This window comes from Triplophysa rosa, linkage group LG1 (genome assembly GCF_024868665.1).
Source record: "Triplophysa rosa linkage group LG1, Trosa_1v2, whole genome shotgun sequence".
Taxonomy (NCBI): Eukaryota; Metazoa; Chordata; class Actinopteri; order Cypriniformes; family Nemacheilidae; genus Triplophysa; species Triplophysa rosa.
This window is the reverse complement of record NC_079890.1, coordinates 2,889,092-2,903,035: the sequence shown is the minus strand read 5'-3', so window position 1 is coordinate 2,903,035 and position 13,944 is coordinate 2,889,092. Positions and strand designations below refer to the sequence as shown.

At 36.8% G+C, this 13,944-nt stretch overlaps 2 protein-coding genes across 4 annotated transcripts; one reads left to right on the top strand and one right to left on the bottom strand.

Annotated features, from left to right (window-relative positions):
* Positions 1 to 939: 939 nt before the first annotated feature.
* Positions 940 to 5,035, bottom strand: spg21 (SPG21 abhydrolase domain containing, maspardin). Of its 2 annotated transcripts, none has more exons than XM_057337300.1 (9): positions 4,934 to 5,035; positions 4,310 to 4,374; positions 3,970 to 4,131; positions 2,738 to 2,818; positions 2,508 to 2,653; positions 2,324 to 2,432; positions 2,054 to 2,161; positions 1,725 to 1,865; positions 940 to 1,590 (listed from the first exon to the last, which is right to left on the bottom strand). In XM_057337300.1, the coding sequence occupies exons 2-9, from the start codon at positions 4,370 to 4,372 to the stop codon at positions 1,462 to 1,464; spliced, it is 939 nt and encodes a 312-aa protein (XP_057193283.1). In that variant the 5' UTR covers positions 4,373 to 4,374; positions 4,934 to 5,035; the 3' UTR covers positions 940 to 1,461. The 2 variants fall into 2 exon arrangements, with proteins under 2 accessions (XP_057193283.1, XP_057193289.1); XM_057337306.1 differs by having other exon boundaries at positions 4,009 to 4,131.
* Positions 5,036 to 5,877: 842 nt separating this feature from the next.
* On the top strand, positions 5,878 to 13,013 carry clpxa (caseinolytic mitochondrial matrix peptidase chaperone subunit Xa). Of its 2 annotated transcripts, XM_057346115.1 has the most exons (14): positions 5,878 to 6,237; positions 6,791 to 6,942; positions 7,078 to 7,195; positions 7,817 to 7,971; positions 8,058 to 8,220; positions 9,029 to 9,070; positions 9,797 to 9,973; positions 10,208 to 10,372; positions 10,504 to 10,592; positions 10,876 to 11,040; positions 11,516 to 11,818; positions 12,101 to 12,193; positions 12,281 to 12,387; positions 12,532 to 13,013. In XM_057346115.1, the coding sequence occupies exons 1-14, from the start codon at positions 6,183 to 6,185 to the stop codon at positions 12,617 to 12,619; spliced, it is 1,872 nt and encodes a 623-aa protein (XP_057202098.1). In that variant the 5' UTR covers positions 5,878 to 6,182; the 3' UTR covers positions 12,620 to 13,013. The 2 variants fall into 2 exon arrangements, with proteins under 2 accessions (XP_057202098.1, XP_057202107.1); XM_057346124.1 differs by lacking the exon at positions 9,029 to 9,070.
* The last annotated feature ends 931 nt before the right edge of the window (positions 13,014 to 13,944 follow it).

Genomic DNA, 13,944 nt, shown 5'->3' with positions numbered 1-13,944 from the left:
AAGTTAATATTGACGTATGAAAAAACAAGAAAAATACTGTATTCTAAATGTAAATATGATCAGTGTTGGGCGTAACTAGTTACTGTAATTTAATTACTTTTCCCTTGAAAAAGTAAAGTAAGAGATTACTCTTATTTTTTCTGTAATTTAATTACAGTTACTTCTGAACTAATCAAACTAAATACTGTGTGTATCAATAGTGGAATTGACATCAAAATTCAAAGTCTAAAATTAAAATCTGTGCTTTAATGTATAATTCTCACATTTGTAATCAGTTAATAATACCACTTTATGTAGTTTTTTATTATTTATTTATTTGAATGACGTAAGAGTCTTTTCATTTCTATCCTTGAATCACTCAACCAATCAAGGTTGATATAGGATATAGAAAGTAATTAAATACTTTTTGGAGAGAGTAATTTGTACAGTAATCTAATTACACTATTGAATATGTAATTAGTAACTAGTAATTAATTACTTTTCCAGAGTAATTTACCCAACACTGAATATGATAGACACGTCGCGTATGACTTCTTGAGATCTAAATGAAGCTCTGCTCGCTTTTTGCTGTATTAAAGCCAGCACGTGAATGTACACTAAACTGACTAAGCTCAACTTTCTAAAAGCTTTACTTCTTATGTTCATAAATGGAGCATTTTGTAAAAGACTTTTTGGATTCCTGTGGGATTTAATTCTTTGAACTTAAAAATAAGAGAAGCAACTGACCTACATTAGAACAAAAGTGCAATTCATCGTTTTTTTCCTCTTTTTCATTGGCTGCATTTACATTAAACAGTCTCTGCTTGACATGTTAGTTGAGGCCTTTTCTCGTTTACGTAAAGCAACATATTTGTGTACATCATGACAGCCTAAGCAGAATATCTTGTCAAGTGCTCCTCAAGCCAATGTAAAAAAACATCTTTGTAGTTGAAATTTGTTATAATGATAATGCCTCATTTGTTTGTGGTTAAACAGCTTTATTTCAGCAAACAAATGACACATTTGATAAAGAATTCCTTCCAAACCAGGAACTCCAGTTATATTATTTGGAAAAGTTGAAAGATTTATTCAATCCGGCTTTATGTTTATCAGTGCATGACACAAATGAACGACACGGATAATGACACATTGACAACATGTAAACAAACCATCTCAACAAAAATAAAGAAAAGTCCAGAAGGCAGAAAATCAAAAAGTCCTTTGTTAAACAAAGCTGCGTGTTTTGTGTTGTGTAAGGCAACCAGGTCAAAATATGGCATTCAATGACAACTTGCTGTTCTTTGACTTATAATATTTACAGCCATAATACGTATATCAAAATATTTATTTTCCATAAAGTAAAAATAGTCTCTTTAAAGTCCATTCACATTGAATCGAGTTTAAGGTCGTAGAAAAACAAAGCACATGATGTCTGAACGTGAATCAGGTCAAACGAGGACAGCAGGAGTTTGTGGGTCGGGTTTAAGACTCATCCTCACTTCCTGTGCTGTTATTGCTCAGGTTTGTCCTCTGGACCTCCAGCTCTTCTGCACTCACCATCTCTGGACTGATCGCCGCATAACGCGTCCCGTGAAACTGACGCATATGTATCTACAGTGTAATAACAAAGATTTATTATTTATTCATTATTTTATATAAACGTATTTATTATATACATGTAACCCCTGACAACCAGAAAGTGTACACAATAGTTTTGTCCTGTTCTTTTTCAGTTTTAGACTCACTTGTATGTACAAGTTAACCTCTGCGCTTCTGCACAGATAGGGAAAGTTCCCTCCTGTTTTGAGGTGAGCTCTTCTGGCATTGGGGTACAGTTTATACATCTCTTCTTTTGCCTCGTGCGACAGGGCGCTCTGATCAAAAACCTGCGACGAGTAGGGGTAGTAGGTATAATGGATTAAAGGCACAGTTCACACTTCTCAGTGGTCAAATATCTTACTTTCAATTATTGTCTTGCTAAGTGCAGAATTATTAAGCATATTTACATTGTAAAATGAAAATGATGAAGAGCAACTCATGCATATTATAAAGCCTGAAAAGGCGAGAAACATACATCTATTATGGTGATAGCAACATCCTTTATCTTGTGTGGCTCCACGTACGAGTTCTGGCAGTTGAGCGTGAGTCGAGAAGCGAGGTCACTCTGGTTCAGGCTCTCCAGCTGAAGCACAAATCAACAGACTTCACTCATTGAACTGGGCGGGTAAATATCAAAATATAAAAAAACAACCAGAAGAAAAAAAAAAAATATATATAGTGTATATATGAATATATTATGCTGCATATACTGTATTTTCAAAACAAAAAAAGCAGAAGTACCCACTCTGTCAACCATGAAGTCGATTGCATCTGCCATTTTTCGGTCCACGGGTCCTTTGGCAAAATTACCGAGAAGGATCTTCTTCAGCATGAACGCAGGCATCAGCCAGAAGCTAAGAAAGACATTTCTCAAGAATGAAACGTTTACAGGGATGGACACTTGACACGGACAAGCAAATTGTCTTCACCTGTTCGCCGCCCATGTTTGGTTAAAGATCGATGTGTCACTGAATGAATTGCACACGATCAGAGAGTGCACTCTGGGAGATTTATGTGTGACCTCTGCGAACTTCTGAGCGAGAAAACCTCCGAGAGACGCACCAAACAAATGCACCTGCACAGACGAAGAGAAAAGCATTTAAAGAGAGAAGAAAAGATCCTTATTCCGCACTGGTCCATTGAAAAGATCAATACGTACCTTGTCTAGTTGTAAGTGGTCTAAAAGCTTCCTAAATCCATCACAAAATTCCAGCAGATCCCAGTAGACAGGATACTGGAGCTGGAAAACAGAAAAACAAAAAACAATAAAGAGCTAGTAAGTTAATATAATCAAACAACAATGTGCTTTTTGGAGCTTTCTTAGACATGAAACCCAATGTTATTCATATTCACAGATGGCAGAGAGTGGTGGACTTATTTCCAAAATGGTCCTCATTTTTAAAGTGATACTTCAACCAAAATTGAAAATTCTGTTTTTCCAAATCTGCATAAATGCCTTGGTTCTGATGAACACAGAGAAAGATTTTTGGAAGAACGCTTGTAACCAAACATGCTTGTCGCCCCCCATTGACTCCCATAGTAGGAAAAATTACTTAATCATTTTGTTATAGACATTTTGAAGAATGTAGTAAAGCAAACAGTTCTGGGGCACTTTTGACTACCATTGTTTTTTTCCTACTATGGGAGTCAATATCTGTCTGGTTATAAGCATTCTTCCAAATATCTTTCTCTGTGTTCATCAGAACAAAGGCATTTATACAGATTTGGAACAACTCGAAGGTGAGTAAATGATGACAGAATTTGCATTGTTGGGTGAAGTATCCCTTTAAGTTTTTAAATGTTATTTCTATACATTTTATTTAATTCTATTTAGTTTTATACTTAGTACTTTTTACTTGATTCTTTATACTCGATCAGAGTAGTTTCACTTAATCCAACATGTACTCTACTTTCAAACTGTGTCCATCCTTATTAAGATCGGATGTTTTTCATTTATATGTTATATGTCTAGTCTGTTATATTATGTAAATATACGTACACTGTGAGTATGTACATTTGTCATTATGTGTACAAAGAGAGCTTAAATTTCATTGTACAGCTGTACAATGATAATAAAACTATTCTATTCTATTCTATTCTAAAAGAATAATTAATAAATAATTACAGAATAAAACAAAAAAAGGTATTAATATGGTCAAAAATACGTTAATATTTAAATTCTCCAGTCAACATGAAGGACATTGTACTTCAATTAATTGTATTTCGAGCCTTATAATGCATCGCCACAAACTCTTAGATTTAAAACCTGCAACAAGCGTCTTTATATTCAGAATAGCTTTTGTTAATGATGATAAACTTGGAAAATGTATGCAGGTAGTAAATTACTAAATGTAAAATAATAACCGACAGAGTAAAGCTGTCAGAACAGACCGAGATGACGCGGTAGCCCCATCCAGAGAGAGACAGCACCTGCTGGAAGAAAACCTCTGCTGTCCCGCTCACCGGCGGAAGGAAGATGATGGGACACCTGATACTTTTGGGCCCAGCATCATACAACGACCAGACTTTACTGTCATCATCATCCACTATTATCTAAGACAAACAGACAAGAACCGATCACATCAGTGTCATATAAAAATGACTTGAGACTAGTGTTTCCATATTAAAGGACTGCTGTGTGTAAATCAAGGAGATTCATTTCAGTAATTATTAATACAATTTTATACTAAAATAACTGTATAAGGATGATTTACGGTAGAGACTGACTTACTCTTTTCAGAGGTACGGTGCTTCTGAACCAGTTATAATCAGGAGATACTCTTATCTCCTCCATTTCTGAAATACAAATGTTATAGTAGTCAATAAATGCAATTGATCACAAAATAACTGACTTTATCAAATCAATACGTAGGGTCTAAAAAACAGGGGGAAAGAGTAGATTGATTTGGACTCTCTTCATGCATTTCACAACACACAAACATGTGACTGGAGCACAAAATGATTGTGTGAATGACTGCAGTAATAGAAATAGAACAAAATAGAATAATAGCCTTATTCGATCAAATTTCAGATATTAATGTGTCCCTGTTTGTACATTTTATTCTGCAATAATAACACCTATATCACAACGAGAACAATAATAATTCAAATTCAATCACTACATAAAGACATTGTAATGATAATTCCCGTGATTATAATACAACATAAAACTCTGATACGTCAGAAACTATTCAAATTACTTCGAAAGATCAAAATATGTTGAAAAACACAGCATTAGCCTCTGCTAAACCGAAAGTTACCGTTTACTAACGCTACACAGCGATGTAAATGAGGATGTAATTTCCTAAACGACAGAATGAATATTGCTATGTTTATTATTTAAGATCAAAATCACCTTTTATCTTTTTTCATCCACGGAGAAACATTGTTGCCTGAGCGTGAGGCTGAATCACATGACAGCAGCTTCCGCAGCCAACATACTGCTGCGCAAGGTCACGTGAGCACTCATCACCAATCAGCGTCTGCTGTGACGCGCGCATGCGCGGTGAATTGAATCCTGTACACAAAAAAGCTTTTAATAATACGTTTTCTTGTAACGTTATAATATTCATATGATACAATATTGTAAACTCATCAAATAATTATATGATCTGCAATGTGTTTTGTTTGCTCGAGATGATTTGTGATCACAGGGTTTTTGTTGAAAAAAGCCTCGTACATTTTCTAATGTATGCGACTTATAGGATTGAATGGATTTATTTATTTATTGCACATTGTGCATTTGAATTAACATAATTAGGCTGCTGTTTAATTATGACGATGGTGTTAGTTTGATTTTTATTATTTATATATTTCTTGCATCTTTTGCATTTGATTTAACATGAATAGGCTGGCGTTTAATTATGACTTTTTAAGGTTTATCTTATTTTCTGCGTTTTGTGTAAGTTATTTATATAAACACGCATACAGTAATGTCCCTGTATACCAACATGTGCACTTTTATATAATGCACAGGTTATTTCCCTTTAGGGAAATAACCTGTGCATTATATAACAGCTTTGGATGCTGTGGAAAAGCCCAATATCCGACGGCTTTAAGACCCATCAAAAACCTCTGCAAACCGGTTGATTCAGCAGTGAACTGAATCAACTCGGAATTGTTGTACGTGAATTTACGTTTAGCACTCATTTACCCGCCTGTCAGCAAAGACTACTGGGCTCACTTACATAATCTAATAATCCATAAACTGATAAGATTTATATTTTTTCCGACCCTTCAGCGTAAACGCACTGACTCAAGTGATTCATTGAATCAAGTGATTTACTGTTTGATTCTACGACTCAAATGATTCACTAAAAGACTCAAGAGTGTCATCAGTTGTTTACTTCATTATCACAGTATCTCGTTTAGACAGCATCGTGTCTACCGATCAGCTGAATATAGCGGCTCACAAAACAATATATTTAACATATGCATGTGTTCGATTGATTGTTGTTGTGTTTACACGTTTAGTTTGTAAGACATTTAACACTTGGGCCTGTATTGAATGGCATTCAGTTGTTTAGCTAGCAGCTAGCGCTAACCTTTCAGCGCTCCTCAGATTCACCCGTTTTAAACGGTCAAAACACAAACAACACGGAAACATGTCGTGTACATGTGTTTCGGCAGCGAGAAATCTCCTAAATTCAGCCCATAAAGGTAAGAGAAGTGTCATATTTTGTTAGTTGTAGTAAACGATATCTGTGACTTACGTTAGGCTAGTTAGTTAGACTGCCTAGCACTACTGCTAAGTGGCTAACATGTAGCGTTATATTGATATAATAATAATAAGGGAAATAAAACTAACACCTTTTTTTCTAGGCTATCTTTAAAGTAAGAGCTATATATGTGCTTTAGAAACCAGTGAGTAAATATCTTAGTAATAGAAAGATTTTATAGGTGTTGTTGTGTAACGTTACCTATGTGAAGCAATGATGCACGTTTATGACATAACCACATATTTATGAAAATGGTTACGTAGGGGTCATTAATGAAAGTATTTATGGGCTGTTGTAAATTGCAGGTAGTCATTTGACTTAGTTTGGCCTGCTGGTTGTTTTTCTTCATTTCTGTCAAGATTTTATTTGTGAAATGAAAACTGAATTCCTTGTATAACTTAATAGATTAGTATTAGCATTAGTTAGTGTAGTATCTCACTGAACACTGAAACACTGTATAAAATTGTATAAATACATCATTTTTTTCATGTTAGGAATATCAGGCTCCAGAGTCCAATTACTGTCACTGACCCGGCCGGGAGCTCATGAGGTCCGTGTGGCATGTCGGGTCCCCATGAGGTCCTTCTCAGAGACGGCCGTGTATTATGCTTCAAAAGACGGGATCAAAGATGGAGATGGTGGCAAGGTATTTAGTTATGCTAAACTATACTGTACTCTTGTGTTTTCAGACAACAGGGATCAGAGGAGGAAGAAAGTTGAATTCCTGTACATGCTGTACAGGAATTCAAATTGGATTTTTTTGCCTTGTTCACTTTCTAAGAAATCTGTCGGTGAAGGAAGTGGAAAAAGAGCCGGTTCTGGCAACTCGGGCAAAGGAGGAAGTCATCTGCGATGCCCTAAATGTGGAGATCCCTGCACACACGTTGAAACGTTTGTCTGTGAGTACTGCATTGTTGTTTTATCTGCGGTGTGCGGCTGGGGATTACTCAAGGTGATTGCAGTTTTCACTAGCCTTTCCAAATAGTTCTGGTTTCATCTGGCCTTGAGCGTGTTTAAGTAGGCCAGAGGTTCGCTGGACTAGCTGTTCAGCGCTAAATATAAATCACACAAGTTGCGTTTCTGCTGGTGCTTGACTTAGTAACATGGTTTAAAGTTTGTTTGGTTAACTGTGTTTATGTGAGTTTTTTGGAACACGTTTGTAGGCACAAGGCAAGAGTCTTAAATATAGCTTTTTAAGGTCGAAAATACTGTAAAATGGTTTCATCATCATTTACAATCCTGTCTGACTTGCTTTTTTGTGCAAGACAACTCTGCAACAGAAGTAATCATTTTCAATGGCATTAATTTAAACTTCCCATCATTTGGGAGTCATTTGGGAATTTTTATATGGTTTATTTCTACTTTGCGTGTTTTTGTGCTTGAAATACATGGGACATTCTAAACGCACTCACTTGGAAGCCGGATCTTGCCACATGCACTTGAAAACAGGATCAGGCAGGATTTGATATCATTATCTGAAAACATTTGGCAGTGTATAAGGTGTTATTTGTCTTTGGCAGCATCGACTCGCTTTGTGAAATGTGAAAAATGTCACCACTTTTTTGTGGTGCTATCGGAAACCGACTCCAAGAAGAGTTTGAGTAAAGACCCAGAGTCGGCGGCAGAGGCCGTCAAGTTGGCTTTCCAGCAGAAACCCCCTCCACCACCTAAAAAGGTATAACTTCAGTAAGATTTTACAGCCGGGTGGCCCTGGTCATGATTAGCATGTTACCTTTATTTTGTTTTGTCTTTTTCCCGCAGATCTATGCTTACCTTGATAAGTATGTTGTGGGTCAGGATCACGCTAAGAAGGTTCTTTCGGTGGCCGTGTACAATCATTATAAACGCATCTACAGCAATATGCCGGCGGGCTCCAGACAGCAGCAGGTGGAGGTGGAGAAACAGGCCTCTCTCACACCTCGAGGTTGGTACTGCTGAATAAAAAGACGCTGGCGGAGGGTTCGTTTCATGTTAGGTTTCATTATATCTGGGGAAAAGATGAGTGGCCCTTTGGACAACGTGATATCAAAACCCTATTGACTTTCTTATCATAAATGAAATGTTGAAATAAAATATTAACCAACTACATGTTGAGTGACGTTTCCCATACATAGAACTGTATAGCTTGGGTGGTTTCCAGGGTGTCGTTATGTAGTTGCTAAGGTGTTTTAAATGGTTTTTACTTGTTTTTGATTCCAGAATAAAAGTTTGTGTTGTTGACATAATATATGTCTGTGCACTGTACATAGTAATGTTGTATGTATATATGCACATACACAAAATATTTGCATGTATGTAGGAATATTTGTATATAAATTAAAAAATATAGAAACATTTATATAATAAAAGTTAAAAACATTCCCCCACAATAATTTACATCATTTAGTTATTACAGAAAAAGTTTGCTAATGACATTTGATGTTTTATTTTATTTACACTGAGCAAATGATTGCTGCTCTGTAAAAATGTCCCGTTCATTTTCTTCAAAAGCCAATATAACTCATTTGTGTGCTATTTCCATCTTCCTAATAGAGATGAATTAACCTTTGGCTTTAATATAACATCTGTTTGTTGGATTATTTTTTAGTGATTTGGCATTTGTACAATAAACAAGTATGAATACATTTTTTTATTGCGACTGGGGTAATGGATTTGGTCGTGGATTGGTTTTTTTTTTTTGTACTATGATATTTGGTAGTGATATCACCATGATTGTCCTCCTTTCTCTATAGAGCTAGAGCTCAGACGACGAGAGGACGAATACAGGTTTACAAGTAAGTCTATGTCCATATCCATGATCTGTATTTTATGTATTATGTTCTTAAAGTAACAGTGTAATGTAAACACTTTATTTTTCCAAAACTGTTCTTTCAGGTTGTTTTATGTTTGGTGTACAAATGCCAAAACTCTTCATCGCTGTGTTGTGTTGCTTAAGTTCCTTTTCTGTTCTTTTGCATTGTGCGTGTGTTCAAGTTTGCATATGTAAAAATGTGTGTAATACTATGAAATCCGGCATGTGTTCCTTGTGTCCTAGTAACCCGGTTTGACTTTATTCATCCATTTTATTTTATGCAGTCGTCAGATTTATTTTGTCATACGAGATCCTTTAAACAGAGCAGCTGTGTGCTTTAGACAGTTTGACCCCAGCAGTTAATAGTGCCACAATCTATCTAGTCAGTTAGTAAACATATTTTCGTCGTCATATACATCATGGTTTTTGCATAAATTAAGTATAAAGTTCTTGATGATGTAAGACTTGCTGTATGTTGCAACACATGTTTCAGGTTCAATTAAAGTCGACCTCCATCCAGCGTATCTATAACATACTGTGTTGATTACCATAGGGAATACTTCAACTTCCTTCAGTTTGTGGAAAAAGCTAAAATTTCTCTAAATCACCAATGCTGTACTTACTGTCAATTTTGAAAATGCGCAATCATTGTCAAACTTTACTTGAAGAAGTTGTTGTTGTAGTTTAATTTTGCTTGAATTTTGTGTAGAACTTCTGCAGATCGCTGGGATCAGTCCTCATGGAAACGCGCTGGGCGCCTCCATGCAGCAGCAGTTGAACCAGCAGGCACCTCCAGAGAAGAGAGGAGGAGAAGTGCTGGACTCCACACACGCTGACATTAAACTAGAGAAGAGCAACATTGTGCTGCTGGGCCCCACCGGCTCTGGTGAGAGACAATTTCCATGTTGTGTGTGATCTTATCCATGTCTGGTTTATAAATAGTGTTTATGGCTATGCCTGCACTAAATGTGCGCAATTGTCTATGCTGGATGTGGGGGTAATTCTGTGGATGAAAAAGCATTAGCAACCAGAATTTTATAAAATATTATGTAATGTGTAATGGGCAGAGGATTGTGAATAACTGGCAGAACAAGACAAACTTAACTGAGTTGTGTTACAGGGAAAACACTTCTGGCCCAAACGCTGGCCAAATGCCTGGACGTCCCCTTCGCCATCTGTGACTGTACCACTCTTACCCAGGCGGGATACGTGGGAGAAGACATCGAGTCAGTCATCGCCAAACTTCTGCAGGACGCTAACTATGTCATTGAGAAAGCTCAGCAAGGTAACAGCGATAATGGGTGACATGTATAGAACACTCCAGAGTAGTTTGTCCAGAAATTTTCTTTTGCTCTATTAAGTTTAATAGTATGGCTTTATGGGCGGTCTGTGGTAAAAGGATTGGAATTCTTTCAGGGATTGTCTTCTTGGATGAAGTGGACAAAATTGGCAGTGTTCCTGGGATCCATCAGTTGAGAGACGTGGGAGGAGAAGGAGTTCAGCAGGTCTGTGTTTTCAGTGGGAAACTTGACTTGAAACTATGTAGCAGATTCTCAAATTTGGTCTTTTTTTAGTCTGTCTGGGTACCATGGGACTTATTTCTAGATAAATCTGAAAAAATATTTTAATATACTTCCAAACCCAATACTAATGCAGCTTTTGTAAAAATCTGGGTTATGCAGATATACGTCAGATTTGACTAAATGTGTGAATAAAGCCAACGGGTCTACAGGCAAGGTTTTAAAAATGTCTCGGTGTGTTGAAGTTTTTTTCTTGTACCTTGAATAGGGTTTACTCAAACTCCTGGAGGGAACCATTGTTAATGTTCCTGAGAAGAACACAAGGAAGCTGAGGGGAGAAACTGTGCAGGTTGACACCACCAACATTCTGTTCGTAGCATCTGGAGCGTTCAATGGTCTCGATCGAATCATCAGCAGAAGAAAGAATGAGAAGGTGTGTTACATAAACTGATGTTGACAAAGAGGCTGCATTCACACAACAAGCCAGCTTGGGCATAGCCAATTAAATATTTATAAGTGTGCATGGTCAACTATATTATGTAAGAACATTCTTTTAGGCCGGCTTAAAAAAAGTATTGACATTTATGGACAGACATCATCTTGGACAGGCTTAGATCTTATCAGTTAGTTCACTTTGTGAATGTGCTGCACGAGCTGTTCACTTAACGCAGGTAAAGAGTGGTGTTCCACAAGTCTCAGTATTGGGCTCTTTGTTGTTTTGCCTGTACATTTTCCTTTTAGGTGATGCAATTAAGAAACATAACATTAGTGTTCACAATTTGGCAAAACGGCTGTAAGTTGAATTGCATGATGGACATTGAAGAATGGAGGGATGTCTCAAATCCATTGCATGTAATTCTATATCAAATGCAAAGGAAGATATATGACCCGGCATTTTCTGTGTGCAGTATCTTGGATTCGGAACGCCATCTAACATGGGACAAGGCCGTAGGGCGGCGGCAGCGGCCGACCTTGCCAACAGCACAGGCGGAGAGATGGACGCTGTGGCTGAGATCGAGGAGAAGGACAGGCTCTTGAAACTCGTGGAGGCCAGAGACCTCATTGAGTTTGGCATGATCCCAGAGTTTGTAGGTCGTCTTCCTGTCGTGGTTCCACTGCACAGTCTGGATGAGGAGACACTGGTGCGAATCCTTACGGAGCCCCGCAATGCTGTTGTGCCACAGTATCAGGCTCTCTTTAGCATGGACAAGGTTGGTATCGTATACATAAACACGCTTTCCTAGCTGTCTACATTATTAACTAATATTGTTCTTAAATTAAACTTAATTTATACTTGGTACAGAGCCCTAAAATACCCCTAAGCAAATAACGTTTTAACATTGTTCGAATTAAAGAGAACACAACATGGTTAATGTCGTATTCCTTTCTGAAGTATTTACTAACAGAAACATATGTAAATAGCTTCTCTTAATAAGATAAAATACAGTAGAATATTGCATAACATCGAATCATTAAGTGTTTCTTTACATTAGTGTGATCTTAACGTGACACCCGATGCGCTGAGAGCCATCGCCAGATTTGCTTTAGAACGTAAAACTGGTGCCCGTGGACTAAGATCCATAATGGTAAGATAATTTATTTTTGCATTTTACTTGCTCAGAGATATAAAAACATGAGCTTTTGTAATATAACTTGTCATAACTTCTCAACAGGAAAAACTGCTGCTAGATCCAATGTTTGAGGTGCCACATTCTGATATCGTGGCCGTGGAGGTGAACCAGGATGTGGTTAAGGGAAAAGCACAACCTCAATACATCAGGTCAGAGCACACACGATATATCATAATATATGTTTTTTCAGTTTTCATCTGATGGTTTGATAATCCTGGGAATTCTTTATGGATTTTATAGATTAATGGCACTTTGCAATCCAACTTGATTGTTTTGCTTTTTCTTCCCGTCAGAGCTGCCGCTAAAGACACTGAAGAAGAGTACGATTCTGGAATTGAAGAGGAAAACTGGACTAGACAGGCCGACGCAGCTAAAAACTGAAAAAACACGGTTTAAAATCCCAGATTATTTGGCCACCTCATCCTCTAAGGATCCATTTCCAAGTCGAGTTACTCACTGTACGCCTGTGATGATTTGTTAGTCACTTTGGAAAATTGTATTCCTTAACTGAACCCACCTTTGCATTCATAGTAAAGAATTATGGTTTAGAGAATTGTGTTTGAAACCAAGCAGATGCCCCTGACACCATGAGAGACTGTTAATCATCGTGAAATGTAAAGAACATTTTATTTTATTCTTATTAACTTGTAAGTGATTTTTATGAACTGTTTGATTGTGTTATCTACAAAGACCGAGAGCGAGGGGGTTCATAAACGTAATATATTTTGACTTCAGATTCTTTGTTACACTTTGCCCCGCTTGGATTAAAACGACACGTGTATGGTGCACTGGTTATATTCAGCAGACAGTGCTATAAATAGATGTAAGGAATAAGGTTCATCTCTTCACAATTACTCAATGACTCTACTGAAAGTTTCCTAATATTGCCATGAATAATATTTGAACCACATTTACAATTAGAGCGTCTCAATCTCCAGTATTGTTGCGTATTACATTAAATTAGGGTTACTGAGTAAAATAACTTCTTTAATTTGGCACATGACATTGTTTATTCCTTAACCAATGATGTTAACTAGTGGGATTTTTTAAATTTACTGTTTGCTATGACACTTAAGATGCTTTTGGGTTTAGGGTCTAGAAAAATCAGAAAATGGTCTTAAGGGGTACTTCAGGGGCATGCCTGTTATAATCCAAATGATCTTTGTATCATAATTTCTGTTATGCACAAAATGGCCCAGTTATAGATTTATCTGTATAGGATGGTCAGTTTAAACCAGCCGATCCTCTTTCAAAAGTTAAGTATCAGTGCAGAGGTTCTCTTTGTCTGGTTATCTCATAGACAATATCTCACCGTGGAAATATGAGTGATGTTCTGTTTCCTCCACTTAAATTGTAATAAAAAGTGTGTATTTTTTGCATTTGTTTTGTTTGTTAAAGGATGCATTACATTTACAATAGGTGTACAGTGGGATAAGTTTACTTTTTGTTTAGAGGGGATAGAACATTGTGTTATGTTGATCCTCAGCTAGACAGTGGATAGATAAACAAGATTAGATTACATTATCTTAAAGGGACAGTTCACACAAAAATGAAAAGTATGTCATCATTTACCCTCAAGTTGCTCCAAACCTGTATACATTTCCTTGTTCTGTTAAACACAAAGAAAGGTATTTGGCAGAATGTTAGCAATTCTCAGTTCTGGGACATCATTCATTACCATAGTATAATAGTTATTGTATGTATAT

Coding starts and splice junctions, on each gene's coding strand:
- spg21 (XM_057337300.1), bottom strand. CDS start 4,372: ATGGAGGAGATAAGAGTATCTCCTGATTATAACTGGTTCAGAAGCACC. Junction 2,654..2,737: donor ACCACTTACAACTAGACAAG/GTACGTATTGAT, acceptor TCGTCTGTGCAG/GTGCATTTGTTTGGTGCGTC. Junction 2,433..2,507: donor CAAACATGGGCGGCGAACAG/GTGAAGACAATT, acceptor TGTCTTTCTTAG/CTTCTGGCTGATGCCTGCGT.
- clpxa (XM_057346115.1), top strand. CDS start 6,183: ATGTCGTGTACATGTGTTTCGGCAGCGAGAAATCTCCTAAATTCAGCC. Junction 6,943..7,077: donor AAGATGGAGATGGTGGCAAG/GTATTTAGTTAT, acceptor TCACTTTCTAAG/AAATCTGTCGGTGAAGGAAG. Junction 9,071..9,796: donor GGACGAATACAGGTTTACAA/GTAAGTCTATGT, acceptor AATTTTGTGTAG/AACTTCTGCAGATCGCTGGG.